Below are 27,294 nucleotides of genomic sequence, written 5' to 3'. Positions count from 1 at the left end.
AGCTGGGAAATGAAGAGGAGAATATGAAGTGAAGTCTGCTCGAATAAGCAATTGTTAGTGAATTCCAGTGTTTGTACCAACAGCTCTTTCAGCTTTCTGATAGTATATTGTTCTGTTCTTTCCTTTTCCATATTCAATGTGTGTCTCCTTAACTAAGTGGTGCAAATGGGTGGTTCGTGATTACCCTAAGTATGTCTTCTAGTTAGTGTTTTTATTTATTATGGATGCCAACTCTGTTTTGTTGTTATTGTTTGTGTGTTTATTTTTTTAAAGTATGCCAGATCAATTTTCAAATACCATCTCTTTAGACATTTGTTTTAATTTCTCTTTTCGTGCTGGCTGCACTTGAATTAGGTTATCAGTTCTCCTAGTTACAGTATTAATAGCAAGTTTGGAAGTGCTTTTATTGCAGCCTGATCTGTTTTTAAAGATAGATGAGATTCGAGGTGTCTTGGTTGTCCATTTGTAAACTGAAAATTTAATTTGTAAACTTAGAAATTTATGCAGTTTATTGCAGAGATCTGGGACTTCCCATTGCCTTTTGTGTCATTTCCATGGTCTCTCCGGTAGCAGACTGAATGCTCATTAGTACTCAGTAATACTAATTTGGTTTTCGTTTAGCCAGATGTGTGAGTATATTCAGTATCACTAGGAAAGTAAAAACTGAACTAATGTTATCAGCAGGGGAAGCCTGATTTTTTTTGTCAGTGTGGAACAAAAATGGTCCTTAGCTTTTCCTGTATTCGGGATTTAAACTTTTAGTGTCTATAGATACTGCAATCACAACTTCAACTTTGTCTGCTTATCTTCAGTTATTTCTGAAATGGAAGAGCTGTTCTGCAATAAGTAAATAAATAAAAGTGGGCGGTTCTTTCGTATTTGACCTTGTAAGACACATGCACTTGTTCTTTCAAACTGTATCAGGAGTGATAAATGGAGATGTATAGGAAGGAGCGCATAAAAGTGAAAGCTTTTTCAAAGAGTTAGAGAACAGGGAGAATGTTATGACAGAACAGCTTTGAAAGGACTGTGTTGACTGACACTTTAAAAATCAGCAAGTGGAAGAGAAAAGCAGCAGAACATTCAAATATTAGTGAAATACGAAAACGTAGCTTAGCATAATGGGGAAAAAGAAATCATTTATCTTCAAGTCTTTTCCTTTGCTTTTTGTTGCCCCCAGTTCCACGTATGTCAGATTGTCCTAGGAACTGATTTAAATTACTTAGGGTGTCCCGTGTGGGGGTAGCACAATCTCTCTGCCATGTAATCAATTATTTGTTCTGCGAACGTGTTAAGCTTCCAATTGATGTGACGGAAAATTGATTAATTTTTCTGCTTCCCAAAAGCTTACCTATGTTTCTGTAAGTGCAGTGATGGGAGAATGAGCAATAAAGTAAGGAAGAGCTCACGCATGCAGAGTGAGTCTCTGAGGAAAAGAACAAACACTAATTCTGTCTTTTTACTCCTAAAGCAAAAGCTGACTTAAAATCCTAACGCTTCCTTACTGACGTGAGGTTTTTTTAAACTTTAATTATTATTATTGTTGTTGTTATTATTTTTCTTGCACTTTTTCAAACAGTTGAAGTTTTGAGCTTTAATTTCACTTGCATTTTTTTTCTCTCTTCTTTCTGGGCTTGGCTGATGACATATAGCATGCTGCTTGGCTGCTGGTAAAACAGGAAATGGGGTGAGTAGTTTATTTTGGCAGTTCTCACGTCATGTCTACTAAGTGTCCCGAAGAATTAGAGGAAGGAGAGATACTCTTACTACAGCTTTTTTTTTTTTCAGCGTAGCTGAAATGAGACATCACTTAATGCAATGGACCTGCTGAGATATTTATTCAAGAAAAAATTTTGAGAAAGGAATTAATACCTTATTTTCAAGATCAAAACAGTTACTTTCATTTAAAGGTGCTTCAACTAACAGTTGTGGAATACGTAGAATTGCTTTCCTATGAAAGAGTCGGAGTAAAAGATAAATCACTTCTTATTTTGAGACTAATTTTAAAGCCATTGTTTCATTAATTTGCTTTAGAGAAGATTAACCTGTATAGAGCAGATATTGTCATTGGGTCTGTTCATGCAGAAGGACGTATGCTTTGCTCTGCAGGTTCCCTAATGAGGGGTTTGAAGTCATGTGCTGGCATTCTTACTGGCAACTGCTCCTTTTAACTCTTCTCTGCATAGGCAAGACATAGGAATCAAAGCTTGGTCTTGTACCTACAGAGTCAGTTGAGCTCTCCCAGCAAGGTCAACTGAGATTGTTATCTGGACTTTTCCCCTCTGGAATTTGTCTGTTGAAGTTCATGTCCTTCCTTTAATGAAGGAGTGAATCATTCCTTTAACAACAGGAAAATGTCTTACATTAGTGTTGTGGCTTTGTTTGTTTTGCTTTAAAACAAAGGATTTTTTCTGACAGTCTCTTTCTAACCTCTTCTCCATGTAGACTCTGAAAAGGTTTTGGTAACTTTTGATCTACCATGAAACTATAGTGCGTTCTCTTACACAGGAAAGAAAAGAACCTGTTCTTAAGCTGTTAATTAAAGAAACATTAGCAAATAGAAACAGGACAAAACGTGGTATTATCTTATCTGGAACCTCTATGAGAGGATACTGCAAGTGGCCAGGGTGCTGAGAACAACAAGATCTAGATAGAAAATTTTAACTGAAGTTGAACTTGAATCTTGAAGTTGATTTAAGAAGGATGTTGATATAATAAGGATCCCAGCTCCATCTGCATGTGCCTTCTGTCTTTCTTGTATTAACATAAATACTTATGTGACCACCCACCCATAGAGCTGATTATCTCACTGGTCTGTCTGGAGGAAAAAACAGTAACTGTTCCTTTTAATGGATTTAGATTTACCCTGAATGGGATCAGTGTACTGGTATGATTTACCGTGCTGAGTGGTGTCAGCATGCACACGAGTATTTGTTTACTGGAAAGCATCTTACCTGAAATCCTGGTCCGGCCTTAATGCTTCCTCAACACCTTTTTTGTTGATTCAAAACAAAGATTCATTGCAATTATAAGAACCCTTGCAACAGCCTTTCTTTCATGCTGTGCTCTGTATGCTTAGCACGTTTGTCCTTTTTATTTGTGCAGTGCTTGTTCACCTGCAACTAGTTACTTAAGTTTATCTTGAAATATCATATGGTTATCTATGTTTGACTCCTGTGCAAGTTATTATTTCTTTACTTATATTATTCAGAAAACTGGGCCTTTCCTTGGCAAAGGATGACATTGTTCAGCTGAAAGAAGCTTATAAGTGGATTATTCATCCCCAGTTGTCAGAGGAGTTGGGTGTTCCCACTGATGGAAAGGTATTGTGTTGTATAAATAAGAAAATACTTCTTTCCTGTGTGTATTTTTTTGTTTTCACATATGCGTATATAGATGTGAGATAAATCATATAGGTTATTAGCATGTTAAGTTCACTGGATAGAATATATTTCTGAAACATTCTAAAGGAGGAAAGACTAGTGTTTGTTCATTGTAACGACTGCTAGAGATAGGCATGTGGGAACTTGTAGTGCTAGTGAACAAGCAGTAGGACATAATTTTTTTCAAACCCTAGTTTAACTTTTGAATTCTGCCAAACGTTTCTGAAATGCATTGACTGGATGGAACGTTGAGAAGTTGTCAGACAAACCCAGAAATGCTATCATCTTGACTGTAATCAATCTCTGCAAACATGGCTAAAAGTCCTGCTGCGGGCAAAGCAGTCTGTAGTTATTTTCATCAGCTATAAGACTGATGCCACGACTATACTCATTCAGTCTTTAAGTTGATTTGTCAACTTCCAGAGTAGTTACAGATTGTCTTTTCCCAGGAGTACTAATTGAAAGCATCCGTTTTGTCTTAGTGAAGCAAGAATCATGCAGTCACTCTGAAGGTGATCCAAAAAGAAACAAACTTCTTATGTATCAAGTTAGCAAACACCCTGCAGGACTTAGACACTAAGCACTTCAGACTCCATTGTACCATAAAAGTTACTTTTCTAGTGCTCTTTATCTACAAGCCACTTGAATATTAGCCAATCTTTCCAATAGCCCTCTTGAGATATACTGGTATCTGAAGAACAGAAGTAATGAGTGTTGTTTGCCCAAGGCCAAAGAGGGAATTGGGGATAGAATTGAGATTACAGTGGTTTCTAGTCTAGCTGTTAGTCCACTAGGACATGTTGCCTTTCTTTGCCCCAAGGCCATCCAGTCACTGCAAACGAAGCCCCTGACAAAATTCTACAGTGATGAGCGCTACAGGGTTTTTATCTTTATTCCACACTAAGCACTGCTTTCCCAGAAGGTGTGTTAAGTTTAGTGACCATAATAGGCTTTGAGTATATACTGTCTCTGACTCAGTTCTCCCTGTACAGAATGGGGCCAATATCTATGATGTATAGGTCACTCATGCCTTTGAAGTGTTCTGAGATCATCTTTGAGTACTTCAGAAATGCAAATAGTGTCACGGCTCAAGTTTTAATGTATTTCTTTGTATTATATTGTAGAATATATATTCAGAATATATTATATTGTAGAATAAGTGTATTACTTTCTCTTTTGTCTGCCTCTTTACTGTTTTCCTATCATTACGGTATATGGGAATATCCTCCTGGCTTGTTTAACAGAGTATTATACCCCATCCTTTTTTTTTTTTTTTTAATCTAGAGTTTGTTTGAAGTTAGTGTGGTCTTTGCTCACCCAGAAACAGATGAGGAGTGCCATTTCCTGTAAGTTTTGATGTAAATAACATAAGATCTTTTATCTAAATATTGTACAACTTCATTGGTTTGGATTTGCTACAGATGAGAATATGCAGTGTTTGTAAGCTAGCATGGTGTTTAAACTTCCTTGTATTTAGATAAAGCTGCAGAGCTTAAAGTTACTCCATTTCTTCTGGTTAATTCTGTGCTTTAAATCTGCTAAAGAAAATAATTCTGAATTTTGATTTGAGCTGGAAGGAGAACGTTCAAACCAACTGTTGAATTTCAGCCCTTTTCAAACTCATTACCCTTTTCAGTTTAGCTTGTATCATTTGAAAATAAATAAATAAATTCAAATCAGATCATTTAGGGCAAGGGCATCTTTTGAGGTCATGCCTAGGTTTTCCTGCTCTCATCCTTCTCGTGGATGGATAGGAAGAAACAGAAGTTTCCTGTCCACTTCACAGTCTGTTGGCTCACTCTGTAGAGTATCTGCTATATAAATCTTTTTTTAACACAAAGAAGCAAAATATTTCTGTGAATTTAGTTTAACATTTAGTCTGATTTCTCAAAATCTAGCAGTTGTTATATTCTGGATAATTAGATTCAATCTTCCTGTTTGCTAATGCTTCCTGGAAAATTTGTGTTTCCACTCTTGTGCTCCTAGAGCAAGTTAAACCTAGCATAGAAGGAGGCTCCCCTTCAGATTTCTGCGTTGCATAGTGACTTCATCTCTGGAAACCAGGAATTTCCTTTGCAGTATTTAATAGATTTGCCTGGTATTATCTCATCCGGCAACTTGTGAATGCCTGATCTGCCACCTTCTTGGTTTTCAGCAACTGCATCCTTCTTATCTGTTGTGTAGGGGCACGGTGATGAGGTAATGCATGCTTGATGACCTGGTACTAGGAAGAAATGAGTATCAGCATTTGCTGAACTTCTTTCCCTTCCAGCATCTTCAAGACAAGGCAAAAATGAGATAAAATGGTGTGGCTGAAGTACCACTTTACCTGCAGTCCTGTAAAAATTCCATGTTTTCTGAATTGATCATACTTCTGTTCTTATTTATTTCACTTTATTTGATTAATTCTGGTTTCCTTCAGTGGTCTTCCTTCCTCTGAAACCTGGCAGCTCTTATTTTCAACTCATCCTTTCACTACCATTTTGTGGCAGTTCAAAAATGTTGATGCCAAGCCTGTTATAGTGCCAAAGTTGGTGCACCTGTAGAGTAGAAAACTGTAAAGAAGTACTCAGATCTGTTCTGTGTGACTTGACAATATCCCTGTATTTGCTTTCTCTTTCTGGGATAATTGGTTAATGATCAGACATTTTTCTGAAGTAACAGCATATTGCCTAGCTTACTTACCTGATAATTTCTCAGGCATTCTCCATATGTGGAAGTATTTCTGAGATTTTGTTTAAGGTTTAATGTAAATAAGGAAATTTGGCAGTTATCAGGATGTTAGTAATGACAGTCATATGGAAGCAAAGTAAGGGGTTGTCCGAACTTGGAAAAGTCTCCCATACTCCAGGTATGGTTTTGAATGGGATTTCCAGGTATGGCATCTGCAGTTTCTCTTCTCTCAAGCCCTTTTTGCATAGTTGTACACAGGTGGATGTGCTAAAATAACCCTTGGTGTGATATGGTAGATCGATTGGCTTTTGATATATTGTTTATATTTGTTTATGTTTTGTTATATATGTTTATATTTGGAAATTTGTATTTAAATTCTGGAAGAAGGGATTTGTGTCCCAAACTGCCCAGGAAGTTGTTTGTATAGAAACTGCAAGAGGACAGACCTACGTCTTTACGGTCTGCTATAGTCTATAGACTTGATAAACTGTGTTGCAGGCTAGAAATCATTTCTAACTGTATACGTAGAAAACCACTAATAGGAGCAGCAACTTCCTCTACAGTACAGGAAAAAAGTTTAACTGAGTTGGCTTTCACCTTTGTGAAACAGCCAAGAAATTCCTTTTGAAGCAGCAAAGCACAAATGGTACCAAACAGCGAAGGATTTTTTTTTTCCATAGTAAGTTGAATTTTCCTATCCAGAAGCACCAACTGAGTCTCTAATTTTGAAATGCCTAATTTACAGTGTGCATTTCAAGATGTCAGCATACCTTGTGCGGAACATTAATCGTAACCTTTACTGAGAAGGACTGCAAAGGACTGAAGATAAACTTAGGTGCTTTTCCATTCTATTTCAAAAGTGAAATGCATTTGGTTCAGTCAGAGCAGAAAAGGCTTACAATGCTTTGTGATTTATCTCTAGATCAGGCAATGTGCAGTTTCCCCCATTTGTGGTTTAGTATAAAATTGATTTAGAAATCTGCTAAGCTGTGGAAGTGAGGTGTTGGATATATTGGTAAAAAGGCCATTAAGTGTTATGCTTCTAAGTATGACTGTCTCTGTTTTTTGTTTCCTTTGTTTTTTTGCATTTTCTGTAAGATTATCAGCTAATTTTCATTTCTGTATTTAGAGCCACAGTCTGTCCAGATTGTTTCAAGCCAGCAAAGAAAAAACAGGTAGGATCTCATCACTGCTGTATTTCCTTTTTGACATTCAGATTCTCACACTAAAAGCTACAACAAAAAACTTCCATGGCTATTTTTCATCACTGTTTAATGTCCATTTTTTCCTGCATCAGAAATCTCTCAGAATTTTTACTGATCTGAAAATAGTCATCTCATTTTACTCACTAAACATTTCTCTGCTTAGGAAAATGATGAACTCGGTGCTTTTCTGTAGCTCATTTGTTTTCCAGATTGTCCAAACGAATACTTTAAGGAATGTTCTCTATATATACAGCCTTTAAGAGGAAGAATTTGAGTGTCTTGCATTAAAAGTAACACATAAAACATGATCTCCAATTTCTCTGTGAATGAAACAGTTCAGATAAGTTGCACTCTGAAAAGGAGACTCTGCAGCTGAAGGAGAATGATGTGACAGATTCATGTAATATCATTCATACAGATGTTACAGATTTCATGTCCTGTAATCCAAATGAAAGGCACAATACCTCCAGGATGATTTTATCCTGTCCACTTCTGGAGTGGGGAAAAAAGAAAAGAGACCTTGCCACTTGCTGCAGACCCTGAACACACACGTAATCATTATGAAAAAAGAGAGTGTTTAAGAATAAAAAACAGTTGGAGATAAACTGATGTGACAAGGACAGTAGGTGTGCTCAGAGGGAGAAAAGTGATTTCTGTCTGTAGGAGACCTGTTGTTCTTTCTCATGAACGGTCTTAGCAACATTTGGTATGATCCTTGAATTTTGTCTACTGTACTCCACTGGACAGATAAATACAAATTTTTTTTTTTTTTTTTTTTTTTTTTTTAAGAAGCTTTGTACTGTGATAACCTGCTGGTTGCTGCACTGCTTTCATGTAAAAGTGGGGAAATCCCCCGTAAAAAGCTAAACCAGCAGGGCCTGTTGAAACCACACAGGCAACAAGATGTAACGAAATGTAAAGGAAGAAATACAGTTTCTGAATCAGAGGCTCTTCCTTAAAGAGAGGCTGGGCTTGAAGTTAGTATCAAAGGCTGTGTTAATCAGAAGTGGAGTTAAAGCTGGATTCTGAGTAAAAATGTCTGAAGCCTATTGCTAGTTTAAGGGTTTTCCATCTCGTATTCCTATGAGTCTGTCCTGGGATCCCTGCTATGTTGCATCTTTGTCAGAAGCCTGGAGGAGTGTGTGGAGACCATTCTCAACAAGCGAGCTGATGACAACAAATTGTAAGGGCCAGTAGGTACGCTTAAGGGCAGAGCTGCCATGCAGAGTGATCTAGGAAGGCTGAAGGAATGGGTGGATGGGAACCATATGAAATTTGGCTGCAATGAATACACAATAGTTGGACACCTGAGAAGGAATAATGTCTGGCAGTAACGTGGTCTGAGGACTGCCAGGCTGGGAAGCAGTTTTTTTAAAGACGCCCTGGGAGTTGTGGCAGGTGGACAGCAAGCTGAGAAAGAGCACTGATCTCTGCCAGCAGTGGAGGCCAGCAGCATCCTGGCCTTTAATAATGGAAATGTATCATGTAGACTGAGAGACAATATTATGTTCCTCAGCTGTATGGAGATCATATCCAGGTTTAGGCCCTCAGTGGAAAAAAGACATCATTTAATTGGGAATCCAGCAGAGGACCTAGAAAGATAGAGTTGGAATGCATGCCCTGTGAGGAGAGGCTGAGGAACTTGGTCTTGTTCAGCCTGAAGAAGGCATTTGAGAGAGCTCGACAGAAGCACCCCTAGTACTACAGAGATGTTGAGGGAACTAGGCTTTTCACTGCACTGCTTTTAGAAAGATGAGAGACAATGGGCACGAGTTGAAATGATAAGCTTCAGAGAAGATATAAGAACAAAGGAGGAGTTAAAATCATATCCTGCTGAACTGGTAGTAGGTATAAGAAAACACAGAACGTAAGTGAAAAAAATGTATTGTGAGAAGTGCGTGGTGTATATGTTTGAAGATTTTCTTTCTTTTTTAGCTTATCTTCCTGACTTTTTTTATTTCGCTGTGCAGTCTGTTTTCACTAGAATGGCAGTTATAAAAGCCCTAGAGAAGATAAAAGAAGAAGATTTTCTCAAGTAAGTATACACTGAAACTATTTATTAATATTGTTTTTTTGTAAAGAATTAGGATGGGCAGGTCAGTAGTAGAAAGGAATCTAAAAAAAAAAAAAGGTAGTTTTAATTCTGCTAGTTTGTTAGTTAAAACATGTTGCATTTTAGGCTTCTGATGCTAACGTACAATTCTATTTTTTTAATTTAAAGAGTAATGTTAGAATGGAAAATTAGACATGATGCAAATAATGGTCTTTTTCCTATTAGGAAAAGTGCTTCATTGGTTTATTATGCCAGGAGCACTGCAGAGGAGAAACTGCAGGTAAGAGAGCTGCAGTCCTGCTCTGCAGTCCCAGCAGCATGTCACTGCAGGTCTCTGGGCTGGCACAGGGTTTGCAATGGTCAGAAGTGAAAACAATTTATTGTAGCATTGCCAATCACATACATTAAAAAGTCTTCATGTACATCCTCAAAACCGCAGGAGAGATTTAGAAATCATGCAACTTTCATACGAATTTTGAACCTTAGAATTTGTAAGGCAAACTCCTCTTTACGTGAATTTTTTCCCCCGTATTTCCAAATATTAGGAGTTGAGTTTTAAGAAAACACCAAGCACTGTAAAGTGGTAGAAAAAAAGATCACTGTCAGGGGGAAGATATAAGCAGACTTTTTCTCACTAGTGCACTATGTTTAATTGCACTAAATCTTTGCAGCTCTTTTTCTGGATTCCCAGCAAAGATTTATCCATCAGGATAGTGAAGCTGGTTTCCACTCAGTGTTTGGTTTCATTATTTCTATATCTGTAACATGGTATCTCTTATTACCACACTTTGGAGTGTTACACATTCATAATGATGGATGGCAGACTAACAGAAGTATATTTTGCAATACACTTTTCTTGATTTTCTTAGTGTTTATTCATTTCTTTGTGTTCTAGTTGTTAAAGTGAATATTTTATATTTATATTGTGGGTGTGTGCTTTTCTAACTGAAGCCATTGTCTTTCATGTCATTGTTGCTATGGTGATACTCTGTTACATCTTGATATTCCTAGTTTTTTCTCATCTTCTCTTATACAGGCATTTTCCATGTCCCCCAAGTTCACCGAAGAACCTCTGTGTTGCTCTGGAAATTCAGTGCAATAATGGTGCAGTTTTTGTGGCTGGTAAAGTGATCTGTTTATTTCTGCTGCTGTGTTCTCTTAACCATAAACGTACATTTTCACAGACTGGAGATACGCAGTGCTTTTTAGCATTTTCCAAACACGCTGCTTTATTTCAGCTTACTTTGTTGCACGGTGATTTAATTTTGTTTCTGTGATTCACAGTTTATAGATTGAGATGAATGTTCTTGTATGACTGTATGTTGTCTTTAGTTTATGAAGAATTAAATCCAGAAGAATTTCTTCAATGCAGTGCAGTTTGTTTGCCTTTACAGAAGTTTAATCAGGATCTTAATTTTTTATCACAGTTTTAGTTTTTACTGCCCCCTTGACCTTATTGCTGGTGCTTACTGATCCCTTCTCCATGGGACTCATTTTTTATTGTTTAATAATAAAGAGATATACATTTAGGTATTCAAGAGAAGCTATCAAACTGAGAAACACTAGTTTTGCTTTTAGCTCCCTCTTGTTCAAATCAAAAGCTAAAATTACAGAACGGGGAGTTGAAAGAAAAAAGTATTATTTTCCTATTTCTGTTTTATGAAAAGAGAATTAAGCAGTATGAAGCTGACTTCTCAATGGTTATTCATAGTACTTTCATGATCTGCCCCAGTGAAACAGTATTAGTCAATTTCCCCATCTTTTTATGTGTTTTTTTTTTGGCAGATCAACATGCAGGAAGAAAACGTGGCTAGATATAGGAAAATATGATACTGAAAGTTTAAAAAAAAAAAAAAAAAAAAAAAAAGGTGCAGAGATACAGGTACAATATGCACAGCTACTTTGAAAGCCTTTTTAAATTTAATAAATGCAAGGTTTCAGTTACTTGGTAGCGTAGGTTACTCATTGTTCTTTATGAGTAAGCTCCCTATTTTGCGATCATTTTCACTTGTTATAAAACCTATCAGTAGGAGAGCTCTTGTTCACCTGTGTCAGACTGGTTCTTGGTTGAGGTAGTCCTTGGGTCATGGGAGATTGCATAATAGCGTGACACAATATGAGGTTTGACAAATTGATCAGAGGATGGCAATCTCGTTACATAGCAACTTCTCAGAGTTTCTAAAATATGCAATAGTTTATTCGTGAGAGATTGTGCGAGCATGATTTTCCTTGTGATAAGCCAAAGCATTCTGATTCGGGTTTCTTTTGTTAAACATTTGTGCAGTGGCAGAACTTGGGATTGAAGCCTGAACTACTTAATACAAGGGTGTATGAGAACTTCTTTACTTAGGAGATGTACGTTGGTGGGCAGGCATAAATATAGCAGAAGTTTGGTGTAGGGGAGACTGGCTTGATGCCATGTTCTGGTTCCACGAATAATTCCTCAACTTAGTTTACTCAGCCTGGGTACATGGGCCTCTTCTTTTTCATTCCAAGTTGTGTCAGGCTTCATACAGTTTTGTTTGTGTGGTTTTACCTGAAGGTTTGACTACAACAGTAGGGTCTCCAAGTCTCCTTTCAAGCTGGCTATCTTGGATACTGAAACTCTTGTAGGTCCAGGAGCATGAATTTGGTGTAGAACAAGTATGAGCAAGTATAAGCATGTTTATTTTCATGAGGCTCCTATGAACGTTAAATGAGTTATGATACGGAAGGCTGAAGCTTTCATCCATTGCTTCAGAACAATTATAGGTACCACACTTGCTGTTTACAGGAAGGTACAATAAATATTCAAGGAATTTACCTCAAACTCCCTGGATTATTGATGGAGAGCGGAAGCTGGAATCTTCAGTGGAAGAACTGATTTCAGAGCATCTAATGGCAGAATTTAAAGCAGATAGTAAGTATCCAGGAGATCTTTTGCTGTATTTATTTTTAATTGCTACTCAGTTAATACAGCAGTGTAACAGAAAATGTTTTGTTTCTTTTTTCCTCTTTTACCCATCTAAGTCAAAGCGTCTACACAGTTGTGCTCTGTGAGAAGTCATATAACTTTGGTTTATACAGTATTTTTTATCATTGTAAAGTATCTCCTCAGCTGAGCTGATGTAAACATGGTTTTATGCAGTAGTATTTTTGCCTAGCCATACTCCACAACAGTTGGTAATTCATTAAATGCCTCCTAATGCTGATGGTTTTTGCCGTCGGCATTCCATAATACTTGCTTAGTTTTCAGCCATTTCATGTTTCTTACCTTGATTAATTTTATTTTCTGCAGTGTGTAGAGTTCTAAATGCTTATCCAGGGATTATCCACATAAAATAATAATTTGTTGTATACTACGCTTGAAATTACAGACATAGAAATCCGAAGGACAAACTACATTACATATTGGTTTAGAACTACTTTTCCCTCCTTTTCTTCCTTGCTTCGGTTGGTATGTTAGCTTGAATACTGGAAAAATCCTCAAACTTTTTCTTCAATATAAGAACTGATTTCAGCGTGCAGAATTATGACAGGTGAATACGAGAAATATATGTAAATAATGTTGAGAAGCATTATAACCATACAGGACAGGCATATCCAACCCACAGCCTGCAGGCCGCATGCAGCCCAACGTGGCTCACAGTGCAGCCCCCCACCATCACCACCACACTGTAAAGGCAATGGCTCTTCCCCCCAGAGTGGCCCACGCATGGCTCAGCAGCAGCCAAACCTCAGCGCAGTATTAACCGTGTGTTGACTGAAAGCAAGGCTCAGGAGGGCAGTGCTGTGCAGCGCTGACTGAAGTGATGGCAAACAGCTGTATGCCTTGTGATGCATTGGCTAAACGCAGGGCTCTGAACAGTGGAGAACACACAGCCGTGCTTTCTGTTTTGATGAAGGAGTTGGAAAATAAAATAATAGAATCCTTAGAGAGAGTGGGAAGGGATCTTTAAAGGTCATCTTGTCCAACTCCCTTGCAGTGAACAAGGACATCCACAGCTAGATCAGGTTGCTCAGAGTCCCATCCAGCCTGACTTGAATGTCTCCAGGGAGGGAGCTTCCGCCGCATCTCTGGGCAACCTGAGCCAGTGTCTCACCACCCTCACTGTAAAAGACTTATTCCTTATATCTAACCTAAATCTCCCATCTTTAAATTTGAAAGCATTTCCCCTTGTCCCATCACAACAGACCCATAAAGAATCTGTCCCCTTCCTTCTTAAAGCCTCCATTTAGATACTGAAAGGCTGCTCTGAGGTCTTGTTGGAGCCTTCTCTTCTCCAGGCTGAACAGCCCTAGCTCTTAGCCTGTCCTTAAAGTGGAGGTACTCCATCCTTTGGATGGCTCTCCTCTGGATGTGCTCCAATAGGTCCACATCTCTCCTGTACTGAGGATTCCACATCTGGTCACAGTACTCCAGGTGAGGTTTCACAACACAGAGCTGAAGGGCAGGATCTGCTTTCTTGCCCTGTTGGCCACGCTGCTTTGGTTGCAGCCCAGGATACAGTTGGCTTTCTGGGCTTCGAGAGCACCCTGCTGGCTCATGTCAAGCTTCTCATCCACAAGTACTCCCAAGTCCTTTTTGACAGGGCTGTGCTTAATCCTTTCATCTCCCGGCTTCTATTAATAGTGAGGTTTGCCTTGACCCAGGTGCTATGGACCTTCCCCTTGGCTTTGCTGAACCTCATGAGGTTCACTTGGGCCTACTGCTCACGCCTGTCTAGCTCTCTGGATGGCATCCCATCCATAATTAAGGGTCTGGAACATGTTTTGTACAAGAAAGTCCCAACTCAGAAAATTCTGCTAGTGTTACAGACGTAACCAAGAGCATGGGAGAATTTTCTCACTGTTGTTTTATTGCCACAGCGTGATTGGAGAAGTGAGGGATAACAAAAAATAGGAGATCTTCATGTGCTCTTGTATGTTCCTTGTGGGGGAAAAAAGTGAAACAGGTTTTCAAAGACCCTTTGGAGCAGAGCTGCGAAGCTACTTTCTAGTTCAGAGTTTGGTGTTCCCCTTCACTCCTTCAGGCAAAGCTTAAAGGTGGAAGGGATTTGACAAAGGAAACTAAATATGCAGCAATTCATAGATTGAATACGGGAAAGAAATACACAGAGGTTATCTTTCTGTCTGAGTTTTCTTCTGTCCAGGTGCATATGACTAGCAGAAATTTCTCTGAAACCCATGGGTGTATTTAGGATAAAAAGTTGTGTTTTGGATGAAGACAGCTTAGTTGGATTTTATTCATAGAGTTGAAGTATCTGGGTTAGACACGAACAAAATTAGTTAGTAAGTGGAACTCCTTTAGGATGGTCCAAGCAGGGCGGATTCAGGTTTGTCACATTCAGGCCAAAGAATTAGGAGTTCTTCAAGAAATTTGTGAACCTGAAGAAATAAACAGTAACTGTTCCCTGATTTGTTCTAATACAGTGCAGGCTTCATTTTATTAACATAACTATTTCTAGTATGTTTTAAAGTAGTTTAGAATATCTCACCTTTTCAAAGCTGTGGTGGGTATTAAAATGTAAAATAAACTTCCTTGTTCAAATCTGTTATAGGCTTTAATTTTTCTTCCTCTGGAAGAGAAGACGTGGATGTGAGAACACTAGGCAATGGTAAGGCTAGAAACATCCTCAGTAGAGCACGCAAGCAAACAAAATGGTTAACTGAATTAACTTAATAGACCGCTGAAGGCTAAGTGCTTAAGTTGACTAGACATACTTTGAAATTTTATCTTGGATACATTTTAGTGATGTTTATGTATTTGTTCCTAATGACTGAACCGTTTCTCAAAAAGAACTGAAAAAGTAGACCTTTTTCCACTGTCCTGGCTACACAGATGCATGGAAAAGCGCAACTGGTTAGAAGTATTTTATTTGCTTCCTATTTTTATATCTTTTGTGTCAGACAGATTCCTGTCTTGTTTTCTTTTGAGCCCCTGTACTTTGCTTCACTGTCACTGGGGAAGACTCTGTTTTTTTGAACTTGGCTGCTTTTCTAAAGGTTGGTATTGGAAAATGTGCTGAATCTACAATCCAGAGGAGAGAAAAAGTGAAGACTAACAATGATGTGTTCTAGTTGCTGACTGATTTGTAGTGCAGTTCTTGGCACTGCTTATAGTGGGGATCATCCCTGGCCCTGAGCATAGAAAGTGCAGCTCTTGCAACAGATGTTTAGCTGAGGGAGTGGGATTTAACATCATCTTGTGCCTGGGCATTGCTATAGGTGACAGAAAATAAGCTAATTAACTTTTTTTCTTATTTTATTTTTTAATTAGCACAGACTTCTACAAGATGCCTTCTGGGAAGTAGTAATTTGCACTTATTGCTGATACTATGGTTTAATAGCCAAAAAAGTCCCTTAGTTTCTTTCCTTCCATCTGATGCTACATCCCTAAACCCACAAGTTCTTATCCCTCTTTGCGTAACAGCAGACAATTTTCACACCTTCTGACCTTACTGCATAAATTCAAACGTTAATTTAGAACAATATGTTTTTATATTTTATGATTGTGCATGTTTCCAGGAAGGCCTTTTGCAATTGAGCTTGTGAATCCTCATAGAATACATTTTACTGCTGAGGAAATGAAGGGACTTCAGCAGGTAAATAATTTGCACCTTGTGGAATTCATAGAATATGTATTTCTTCTCTAGCTGAGCAGTTTTCCTAACTGATTCTTTTTTTTTTTTTTTTTTAAATCTCACAGACAATTAATAACTCTTCAGACAAAATACAGGTCCGAGATTTACAACTTGTCACCAGGTCAGTATTTATTATCACTGGCAAGGGATTTTAGTGTGATGCTTTGGGAGTTTTGCAAGCATTCTTGCTCACATCATTATAAGATTATTTGTATGGTGTGTGAGCAATTCATTTCTTTTGTTTAGAGAGGCAATTGGTCGTATGAAGGAAGGTGAAGAGGAAAAAACGAAGACCTATAGCGCCTTAATATGGACAGACAAAACAATACAGAAAGAACATATTGCATTTCTAGATAATATCAAGGTATGTGTAGCTCTTTTGGGTAATTTATGTAGTGCCTTTCCTGGTATCTTAGAGGAGAGTTTATATGAATGCACTCATGGATGTATTTCTTTCTCTGTTGCTTGTTTTTGATCAAGATTCTAGGACTTTTGTACCTCTTTTCACTTCCCCCTTCTCACTCATTTCGTCATTGCCATGTCAGCCCTACAGTTGTTTGTTAGTCAAGACAAATTACCGTATAATGTTGGCCTTTCAGTAGACCAGTTAGTAAAAAATAATGGAAGAGGGGGAATTCTGGCACTCCTATCTTTCTCTCAAATTGTGTGTTAAGTAAAAGGAATGGTGATGGTCTTGTTCTGCATGTTCTAAAGCTGTTCTTTCACAGCTGCAGCAGTTAGGAGTTTGTAAGGTCTATGGAAACTAGTGCAAACAGACCTAACCAAGTGCTCAGTGTGACAGGTGGGCTTTGCCAATAAGAACTTCCTCCAAATGTAGGTCATAGAGGCGATGCTGGTGAAGGAATGTCGTCAGTTTTTGTAGCATTGCACTGTTGCCTACAGGCTTTGGCCATGAAATGATTCTCAGCTGTGGGCTAAAAACACTACAGTTCAGGATAACAAGTGTTGTGAGCTGTTTCTGGTGGTGGTTCGTTGTTTTTTTTTAAGCACGCCTACCCACTTCCTGAAAGGTTACTTTTCAAACTGCATCTCATCTGGGGAAGCGGATGAGAATAGGGAATGAGCTTTTAAAAAGTCTATTGTGAGATCGTATTTCAGTTTGTTTCTTCTAGCTCTCTCTGTTGTTTCTAAAGCTGTGCTTTAGATAATGCATTTTGTGTGTGGGATTTTTATTTTATTTTAGATCGCCTGAGGCTCTCAGTGTGACTTTAAATCCTGGAGTTATTCCAACAAATGACCATTGAGATTGCAAGATTATTCTGTATTTGTGATTCCATTACACTGTCTTTATATGAGACCTTCTCATATAGCTTTTGAGATGGCTGTTCTTTTTTCCTTTGGTAAACATAAATGAATAAATAAATAAATAAATACATAAATAGTTCTTCCATGAGGAGATTTCTCAACTTAACACAGAGTAAGAAGAGATGTGATTGCCTAATGCTCCATGTGCCTTTACCTCAGTCTGTGCAGGATGTTGCATGCTTCCTTCCTCAGTTATTTACCTCTTGTAATAGGAATTAAAACTTGACCAGAAGACACCACTCCGGGTTCTTCATAGAAGGCCTCTGGCTTTAAGATGTCGAATCATTCACACCATGAAGTCTGAGTACATAGATGAGCATCACTTTCGCCTGCATCTGAAAACACAAGCAGGAACGTATCTTCAGTGCTGTTACTCAACACATCAATGTTGGTTGTTGATTAGGGTACTGTAAGCAGTGGGAAGTTTCTTGCTTTTACCTTTGCAATGTTTCTAAATCTGCTCTTCAGCAGTCTCATGTTGCTGATGTTTGTTTTTATGTCAGAATTTCACATTCAGTTGTGGGGTGGGTTTTTTTGTTGTTTTTTTTTGTTGTTTTTTTATGACTACTCTGATAGCTCTAAAGTGTGTGATATCTGTATAAATGTATTGGTTAAAGGTACACTTAAGCCCCTTTTAATTCAAGTGGAAAATTTTTACCTTAGAAAATAACTTTTCCACAGTACTTAATGCCCTGTAATGCATATTGTGGTTTGATTATACTCAGAAGCTTAGCCGTAGTTGCCACACACTTTGGAACAGAACATAAAATAGAGACTGATAATACAATTTTTGGCAGTGGAGTCCAAAGCCAAGAATGAGCAGTCTTTTAAGGCGGGCGTGGGCTTAGCGGATGTCCATTCTCCTCTCCCCTCCTGTCTTCTTCCCTCTCTTTTTTTTCTTTCTTTTTCTTTTTTTTTGAGTTCTTTGTGGTGAAACAGACCTTTCCTTAACCGCTGTTGTTAGCTATGTTAAAGAATTTGTGCATGGAGACTTTGGAAGAACAAAGCCAAATATTGGCTCCCTGCTGAACAGAACCACGGACATTCTGGAGTTGGACGTAGAAGTGAGTTGTTCATTCTTTTTCACTTTCCTGGAAATCAGTGATGTAATTGCATTTGTGAGGCTCTTTCAGTGAATTTAGTCTAACTAAATCAACATTTCTTACCACAGTTAATAGAAAATTTGACATTTATGCAAAGACTGTGGTTTGTACTGTGCTGCCACGTGCTTTTGTCATGTGGGATTTCCTCTGCTGAGAAAGGGGAAGGATGAGAGGATGTACCTTGAATTCATGACACTTATTATTAGTATCCATTGGAACAGAACCTTTTCTTTTCGTATTATGTTTACATCATTTCTTTTGAAAAAGGAGTTGGATGAAAAATAGGAAAGAGTTGACTTCCTCTTTTACCACTGGTTCAAACTAAATATAAGCGTTCACTTAGCAGAGTCAGATTGGGTAGATAATAACCTGTAACTACAACATTTATTTTGATTAAAAGAATGTATGTTGTGATTTGAATTTAATATTGAACCTGGTGGTTTGGCAAGGTCAATTTAAAACATAAGTTTTCACTTCTGGTAGCCAGTTATCAACACGCTTGTTTTAATATATTTCCAGAATACTGTCTAAATGTTACTTCTTGTAGAACAGACTTGCAGATTTATGTGTATCTTTGGTAGGACAATACAGAAAGAGAGCTTGCAGAGGACACTTCAGTTAGCTCTGAAAGCAGGAGTGCCTAACTTGGCCAAGGCTGATAAGCATTGCTCTCACACGGCTCACACTTTGAACAAGCAGCTTTGCACGCTCAGCAGTGCCGCCCGACATGCTGGGCAGCTGTAGTACAAGTAGTTGCAATTCTGCTTTGTAAAAAAACCCTTGCTCCCAGAAAATGCTCTACAGACACTCGTGAGGCCACTGGAAGAAGGTGGCTGTTTCCTGCCACTTTCTCCTCCTTGTCACATCATGTCTATTTACTGTTGCTTTCCAGCATTAACCTGTAGCTGACAAGCACAGAGATGGTATTCTATCAATAGGAAGAGACTTGCCCAATCTGCTCATCTTTACCTTCTTTTCCTGCTCTTCTAGTCTGTGGACATTGACTGGCCTCCAGCCCTGGAGAATTAGCTTCACGAGTTGGGATGTCACACAGCAGCTCCCCGGTCAGCAGTAGTTTACTGAAGGCTGTACAGTACTACAACTTGGTTACAAAGTATTTTTGTTGAACATTTGGATCATGTTGATCTGCCAAAGGACACTGCTCCTTTGTTCAACTCACTCAAGTGGTGGTCATTCAATATCTAGCTTTTTTAAAATGTTCTTCTCTGCGTACAGCAATTTTGGCAAGCTAATGTATTGATAACAAATCTTTTAAAAATCTGCAAAGAAAAACAAATGGTGTGCTGAGTAGGTACAACAAATGTGCTTAATGCAGTACTGTTTGAAATGTTTAATTAAAAAAAGTTAACCAATACAGCTAGATTTTTTAATTATTATTATTGCTTTTATATTTAATGCTGTAGCTTTCTGATCTGGGTGCGAACAGCACTGAATCACCTGGAATGCAGCTCTAACACTTTCTGAGCACTACTTGTGCAGGGCTGTTAACCAAGCCCACAGGACAGTGCCTGAAGGAGGTATTCTGCCCTGTGCCAGCTGCTTTTTGATCAGCGTTGGTTTCAGAGATGGGCAGATGTGCTTCCCACAGCACTTTTCAAAGCAAGAAGAGTTTCCAGATAAGAACTTTGCACTTAAAATCAAGTGTCTCTCATTTAAAAACACCAGTGATGTTTTGTAGAAACTCCATTTGAGGTGTTTGCCTCCTCAGCAGCTCTTTAGCTGAATTACAGGCCTCTTCAAGCATAGGATTTCCCTGAGTCACCGTCAGGCTGGGGATTCCTGGCAAAAGTGCGTGGTGGAATCCTAGTGAAAAATAGGGATACCAATAAACTCAGGAAATTAAGGTTTGGACTTTAAGGCTCTTCATTAATGAACATTTCAGAAATAAAGGGTGATTATTTTTCAGGGAAAACAGTGGGGGCAGTGAAAGATTACGGAGATGTTACCGTGAAGTCAGTGGTGCCAGGACCTCACAGAACAGCTAGGTGGTAACTGCAGGTGAAGGCTCAAAAGGCCCATGTAAAAACTCATCTTGAAAAGTTAGCCTGAATTTTACATACTCTGTCATGGGCTGTCAAAACTTTCCTCGTTTGTTTTCCTAGTCCACAGTGACATAACAAAGCATAGGAGTTGTTCAGAAGGTCCCATGTTTTAAATGCAAAAATGAGCCATGATTCAGACAGCAAGATTCTCTCAATTTCAGTCATAGGGCTGTTATGAGAACTGATCCTAGGAGTAGTTGTCTCATACATAAATCTTTGCCCAGAATGGAACTGTTGTGAACGATGGATATCTTCAGAAACTATTCAGGAAAGAAGGAAGAGAAAACTTCAGGCTACTGTGTTATTTCTTGACACAAATGGTGTATAAGTTCTATACACTGGAAACACACGTAGGCTGGACAAAACAGACATTAGAAGAGGTGTCCCAAAGGGGAAATGGTGCTAACTGGGACTTCTGCTCCTGTTGCAGTTCAGAGACAGTTCATCTTGTTTTCAAATGTAAAATACCTACTTGTGAATACTCCAGTAGGACATTTCCTAAGAGTAGTAAGAGCAAGATTTAATTTTGTTCTTGTGGTAAATGTGAAACAGTAGATGTTTTCTAGCAGATTACGTGTAAATGCTAAAATCTAAGAGCCAGTGTTCCTTATCATATTTCTTCATACCAGAAGGACTTGGATGAAGCTGTTGTACTTCTCCAAGTAGCTGCTCACCCAAAGCAAACCCCCTGCTGCACAAAGCTGTGCCAGTAGCACAGCCTTGGCTGAACATGAGTGCCTCTGTCCTCCCTGTCCGTCAGTCATGCTACTGTGCCACAAAGAACTGCCAAGTGCTGAGGACTCCTTACTGCACCGTGGCCAGCAGCAGTTGTGAATGTAACGTAAAATATTCTAGGAAGACCCAGGACAAGCAACCCAAATCCCAGCAGCTCTGCGTGGCTTCTCTAACATGTCTTGTAGTGTTGCAAGGCTGAGAAGGCTGAAGAAGCTCAGGACTCAGTATAACCAGTTCTTTAATTACCAAACCAACTTGTTTACAAAGGAAAACAGAATTTTGAAAATATTTAATTATACTGTAAAAACAAATTGTGCTATAAAGAGCATTCTATAAAGAAAATGTTTACATTCAATAAACTTAAACATTGAGAACTTAAAAAGGAAGAACTGAATAAATGACACAATGCAAGCGTTCTTTGTATCTCTTTTATGCTCCCAGAAAGGTGTGTTGCAGGAGTGAGAAAAACTGCTATAAGTGTGGAGTTGGGTACATGGGGTGATGGGGAGCAGTTTCCCAGACTTCATTTGTACACTGTGGAAGAGCCCCTTCTGTCAGGCCCGTGAAACTGATGTAATGCCTTACAGCTGCAGCACCTCGTGGCTCTGCACGCAGTGAATTACTGCACTGAGTAATTGCTGCTTTCCCTTAAACCATGGAGGTTTTTGGAGTTCCTTTCTATCTGGTGTGTGACTGTACATCTCAAGTGGCTTTTTGTCTTGTGGTTGTGGTTTCTGTTCCCTGCATATCCAAGCATGCTATTTATTGCTTTTTTCCATGGTGCACTTTTAGATAGCCAAACAGTAAAAATTAGGTTCTTAAGCCCTATCTGCCACAATAACCAGCCGTATAAATAAATACACTGATATATTTCTTGCTGTGATGCTTCGTACATCAGCAGTAAAATAGCAAAGCCCTAACACAGACCTGAGTGCCTTACCTAGCCAGATAGCTACGCGAGGTGCCACTGGACATCTTGTGTCTCAGGCCTCAGAGTGGAGACTGGGAAGCTAGCAGAAGAGAGGAAGCTCTGGTTCTCGATACCGCGGACTTTAGGCTGTTTTAATTGACACTGATTGGAACGGCCTCGCATTGTTGACACAGCGCGTTGGGGTGGGCTGCATTTCACCTCTTCCCATGAGGGCTGATAGGGAGCCAGACCTGAGCCTTTCAGCAGTCACTTGCATAGCAGGAAACTGCTGGGCCGTCTGAGGAAGGAACGGGCAGGTGCTTTGACTGCATTTCTGTAGTTCAAAATAAAATGCGCATCGTGGCTACACACACACACACACCAAACAAATTCTGGAGAAATAACAGCATGCTCCATTCCTAAAGCAACAGGGATTTGTCATTTAAAATAGTGCACTCGGGATGAAGTGCAGAGAAGTCCTTACTTTCTGCTCATTCTTCTGTGCAGTGATGCATTTACAACAGAGCTGGACTATTTAAAAACTCAAACCTTCCGGTCTTTAAAACATATCTAACAATGACATAGTCATTAAATTTCTTTAGAGTAAATTTGCCTTGAAAGCAAATGGAATGTGGTGAAACATGAAAAAAAATAAAAAAAAAAATCAATGCATGATTTTGTTTTAGGAGAAAAATATTTTATGTGAAAGAGGGTAAGAAACCTATATCTTTCAAGCAAGATGAATAAAATATGTCAGGTGAGTCTGAACTAGAGTGCCCACGTGCAGTTTTTTCCTAGTTTGTCCTTCTGAAATGTTAATTTAATTTCTGTAGCAAAATGTTTTATTTTTAGACAGTATTAACCCTGTGAATTATTGGAAATCTGACCCTTCTGAAGATATCAGCTTTTCTTCCCAATGCTTTAAGTATTAGTAATTCCTTTTTCCAACACCATACAAATGTTTAAGAAGAGCTTTGAAGGTACAGCACCCCAAATGCTTCTTCATGGGCACCAGTCTTTGGGCTGATTGATATATGTATAACTTTAAGTTGTATCATGAGGTTTGCACAGTAGCATTCTGAAAGAGAAAGCAGAAGGGTGAGTTACTCCTTGGAAAAGCTCTATGTGCCTGCCTCAGCCTGCTGCTGGCTCAATGGTTATAGCTTTGTAGCATGTTGGTGTCTAACTGGAAAGACTGATAGAGCTCATCGGTGTGGACACCATCGGTGTCGTAGAACTGGTCATCTGTAAGGGTGAGGCTGTTCTGATGGTTCTGGAGAGGGTTGGTCGATAGTCTTGAATCACTTAAAACTTCTTGGTCTAGAAAGCTGCTGTAAACTGCTGTATCAGCTAAATTTGGTTGTGAACTGAAGGCAGTGCTGCCAGGGGCTGCCACAGGTGGGCATGTTGCAGGCACCTGATGGAGCTGCTGCCTGTGGTTGCTTACGTTTAGCACCTGAGTATACTTTTCAAAGTTGAGACTGGTGCAGTTCATGTCACTGGTCTCCATGTTGATGATGCTTGCAGCAGTGGCACCGGCCTGGTGACCGGCGTGGACGATGCTGCTACTGGAAGCACTCTGCATGTCTGCAGCTGACACCATCGCTGCTCCCATCCCATCTGTGCTGCCAAAATTCCTGTAAAAACTGGAATCCTTCTCATCGGGCCAGTTCAGTGGGTTATCGTGGAAAGCCGGGACAGAGCTACTGCCCTGAGCACCAGGCTGAGGCACTTCTGCTGTGAAGCTGTTGTGCGGGTGCATGCTGAGCAGGCTGCTGGCTGAAGGGGACGGGCTGTACAGCTGCTGCCAGCAGGAAGGGAGTGTGTCCTGCTTCCCAGGGCCAAGCTGCGCAGGCTGGGTGGGCATCTGGCTGCACGCAGGGTACATCTGACTGGAGCTCCCCAGCGTTCCTAGCCCAGGCAGCATCAGCGTAGGTGAGAACATATTTGGCTCTGAAAAGGAAAGATATTACTGAATTCTTATACCATTTTTTATGTTAAGTTACAGATGGTTAAAAAAAAAAAAAAGCAAAACCAGTGCTAGCTCAATGTGATTACATGTGGACCAGCACTTGCTTTAATGCTGTCCAGGCGCACTGTACTTCTAGACAGCTGCCTTGTTCCCCTTCTAAGAGAACAGCTTACATTTAAATAAAGAATGGTAGGCTTACTTTACAGGAAGAAAAACCTTGAGAAAATATTACAGGTTCCAAGCAAAGAGATGGGGAGGCCTCATGTCTGAGCCTTATGTCTGAAAGAAAGTGTCTGAACCTAGCGAAAATCAGCACTTAACTAAAGCTACATTTAAGTAGCAACTAAAGCAAGTAATCCTTAAATAGGCTTCTAAAGTAATTTTGATTTCATTTAAATTTAATCTTTATGTTGAAAGCACTATAGTGCTCTCCTGGGGAAAGAGAAAATTCCAGCTGAGGAGTAGTGAGAGACTGTACTGCTGCTGCCTTGGGAACTTCAGTGCTCCCTCCTGAAAGCGCCAGCCTCTCCCCTCAGCAGTCAGACACTGCTTGCTTCCATCTGCTGCTGGACTGGGAGACGCGAGCAGAAATTTACCTTTCTTAATCAGCTTTCCTTCAGGGTTGACAGTGGGGATAGGAGCCGCTTTTGGCCTCTCTGTCACAGCTGATCCTGTGACAGAAGAAAGCATGAATTCACTTTGAAGGTTTGCTTCTGAACAAAATGATTCTTCGTAACTGTTAAGTTCACTCAGACCAAAAAAAAAAAAAAAAAAAAGAGGCTGAGTATTTTCCTTACCACAGTCCTGTATGAGCTTTTGCCAAGCCAGTGTTGATCTCTGCCTTTTTGCTTTGTTACCATACGGATCTACAATGAAAGGAGCGGGATGAAAAACTGTTAATTAAAATACCTTTGGAAATAATTTGTGAAAAGAAGTTTCTGAAACTTGACTAGTGGCTCCCTGTTGTAGTAAAATGTATTTAAAGAGAAATATTTGAGATATGGCTATACTCTAAAAAACCGAAGAAGTGTTATTAACCATAACTCTTGATATTTTCACTGAAAAAGAGAGCAAATTGGCTACTGTTAGTTTTAGAAAAAACTCCAAAATCTATGTTGTCATAATAGTATGGATTATTTTTTTAAACTCAGTAGGTTACTGTTCATTGTCAACAAGAATTCTGCACTGAAAACAACCTTTAAGGAAGCCAGCTAATGGGACCCATACCCTTTTCATCTGGTAAATATCTGAAATCCATTGGTTCACTGACTTCCTGGTCTGAAGGTCTTCGCAACTGCATCTTCACTGTGATGGGTTCTGTGATGTCTCTGAGGAACGGCGGTGTTCTGAACACAATTGCGACCTGGCGATGAACATCAGCTTGGGAGAAGGAGCCTTTTGCCTCCCAGTTGTCCAAGACAAATCTGACTTCTATGTCATCTAGTTCATTAGAAATAAGATCCTTGTTAAGCTGAAGAAAACTGAAAACTTGCAGCAGCAGCAAAGGTGGGAAGGGGAACAAAGAAAGGAATCAGACTCCAAACTCAGAGCCAAATTAAATGGTTTGACTTTAAGGCACAGAATATTTTTCAGAGGTATTTAGAGCTCCTGATCCTGGAATTGATTCTGCTCAGCTAAAAGCAGTCCACTTAGATAGGAGTACAGTGGAGAGTTTCAGTTCCTCAGCTAGAAAGTGGAGTGTTGGCCATTTGGAGTAAGGGAAGTCCTAGCCAAGGTTACCTTTTTGAACTTTGTCACACAGAAGAAAAATTTCATCTCCTCCCTTTACACTTCCACAGTTCTTATTCACACGACAAATTCTCAGTTCTGCTGTGTTGGGAGCTCCTGGAAACAAACAGACAAGTTTGATCATAAATAATCACTATAACTTTGTCACTATTGAAGGGGAGGTGCAGGTAATTAAGTGTACATAAAGGGAACACAGCAGCTGGAGGAGCGTAAATCCACACCAAAAATGTCAGTCCAGCAGGGCTTGATGTTCCACGCAAATACAGTGACAGCAAGGAAACGTGGCTCTTACTGCTCTTGATCACTTATCTCAAACAGAGATTCCAGCACAGCTGTGCCGCTCACTCTCTGTAAAGGGCCACCTTCCTTCCCCTTAAGTGGGGATGTGACACTCCCTAATTGTTCTAGAATAGTCTCCAAGTATTTTCCCACATGACAAAGTTGTGCTCAGCACTACTGCCCTTCTTCAAGCTGTAGAATCAGAGCAGTTTTCTGAGTGACTGGTTACAAGTTGCAGTCACACTTCTCTGGAAAATGCTGGGCTAGCAATTCTAGAAAATCCCCTCAAGTGTGCAGTTGTAGTTCTATTCACAGCTTTATCTGGCAATCAAAACTCTCCTCTCTTACCCCATCTAGGCAGTTGAAAACAGATCTAGGAGCCTAACATTCAAAACTGCTGGAAGTTGAACCCCAGACTCACAGCACAGTTCTGGCAGAGCACTGCCCTCTGCACAGCCTCTGATAGCACTGCAGATTGCAACAAATGAAACACAACCAAAGTTTGCACACTGTGTCTTGAACAGCCTGGTTGCTACACCAAAGCCCTGACCAGTACAACTCCTGCGTCTGGCTCAGGTCAACAACAGCAGTCTGCAGGGTAAATGCAGACAAAAAACTGAACGAAGGAACAACAGGTCCCTCACCATTTTGTGGGTGGTGTCACAATTTATTTAAAAGGGCACTAATGTCACAGTATAATGATTCATAAGTGTTAAAAAAAATAAAAAAAAGCCAGAGTGAAAGAACTCCCTAGACCTTCAAATAAACCTCCTGTGCATTTATGTTCCGTTGGTGCTTTCAAGTATATGAGCACATACCCATTTTAAGACCCCCTATCCATTTAACATACAAAGTAACTGCTATCACAAGTGACCATATTCCTTATTTCCTGAATCATTTCCTGCTCTCTAATCCCAACAGAACGAAACCACACTGTCCTGCAATGTTCTCCAGTTTCATTACATCAAAACTCCCAACTCCAGATGTACTTAAATGCCCTTCATCTGATGCTGCAAGGTAGGCCCTGTCTGGCTCCCTGCTCCACACACAGAGATGAAACACAGAACTCAAGGTGTCACACTCAAAAAATGGAAAATCTACTTTGGAAGATCAGTTTAAGTCAATCTTTGCCTGACATTATTTGGCCCTGTGTAGGGAACCTGCAGCACCATACAGGCTATGTTCAGAACAGAGCTCCTGGTAACCTTGGGCCAGAGCCC

At 39.5% G+C, this 27,294-nt stretch overlaps 2 protein-coding genes across 5 annotated transcripts in view; one reads left to right on the top strand and one right to left on the bottom strand.

The window, feature by feature from the left end:
- PUS10 (pseudouridine synthase 10) overlaps nucleotides 1-21,546 on the top strand; it is a 31,028-nt gene extending 9,482 nt beyond the window's left edge. For both annotated transcript variants that reach the window (XM_042827436.1, XM_042827430.1), the window contains exons 4-17: nucleotides 1,653-1,687; nucleotides 3,212-3,323; nucleotides 4,668-4,729; nucleotides 7,186-7,231; nucleotides 9,232-9,296; nucleotides 10,351-10,436; nucleotides 12,088-12,213; nucleotides 14,855-14,911; nucleotides 15,822-15,898; nucleotides 16,003-16,058; nucleotides 16,184-16,301; nucleotides 17,476-17,618; nucleotides 18,228-18,327; nucleotides 19,357-21,546. In XM_042827436.1, coding sequence (XP_042683370.1) covers nucleotides 1,653-1,687; nucleotides 3,212-3,323; nucleotides 4,668-4,729; nucleotides 7,186-7,231; nucleotides 9,232-9,296; nucleotides 10,351-10,436; nucleotides 12,088-12,213; nucleotides 14,855-14,911; nucleotides 15,822-15,898; nucleotides 16,003-16,058; nucleotides 16,184-16,301; nucleotides 17,476-17,618; nucleotides 18,228-18,327; nucleotides 19,357-19,395 — 1,122 coding nt within the window. In that variant the 3' untranslated portion in view covers nucleotides 19,396-21,546. The remainder of the gene's footprint in view (nucleotides 1-1,652; nucleotides 1,688-3,211; nucleotides 3,324-4,667; nucleotides 4,730-7,185; nucleotides 7,232-9,231; nucleotides 9,297-10,350; nucleotides 10,437-12,087; nucleotides 12,214-14,854; nucleotides 14,912-15,821; nucleotides 15,899-16,002; nucleotides 16,059-16,183; nucleotides 16,302-17,475; nucleotides 17,619-18,227; nucleotides 18,328-19,356) is intronic.
- REL (REL proto-oncogene, NF-kB subunit) overlaps nucleotides 21,385-27,294 on the bottom strand; it is a 33,837-nt gene continuing 27,927 nt past the window's right edge. For all 3 annotated transcript variants that reach the window (XM_042827397.1, XM_042827406.1, XM_042827415.1), the window contains 5 exons: nucleotides 25,787-25,891; nucleotides 25,274-25,486; nucleotides 24,844-24,912; nucleotides 24,643-24,717; nucleotides 21,385-24,027 (listed from right to left, as the gene is read on the bottom strand). In XM_042827397.1, coding sequence (XP_042683331.1) covers nucleotides 23,225-24,027; nucleotides 24,643-24,717; nucleotides 24,844-24,912; nucleotides 25,274-25,486; nucleotides 25,787-25,891 — 1,265 coding nt within the window. In that variant the 3' untranslated portion in view covers nucleotides 21,385-23,224. The remainder of the gene's footprint in view (nucleotides 24,028-24,642; nucleotides 24,718-24,843; nucleotides 24,913-25,273; nucleotides 25,487-25,786; nucleotides 25,892-27,294) is intronic.

This window comes from Centrocercus urophasianus, unplaced genomic scaffold (assembly GCF_019232065.1).
Source record: "Centrocercus urophasianus isolate 14NV4802_14NV808 unplaced genomic scaffold, USGS_Curo_1.0 seq_10, whole genome shotgun sequence".
Lineage (NCBI taxonomy): Eukaryota > Metazoa > Chordata > Aves > Galliformes > Phasianidae > Centrocercus > Centrocercus urophasianus.
Note: the sequence above shows the minus strand (reverse complement) of the source record. Positions and strands in the feature narration are given on the sequence as shown.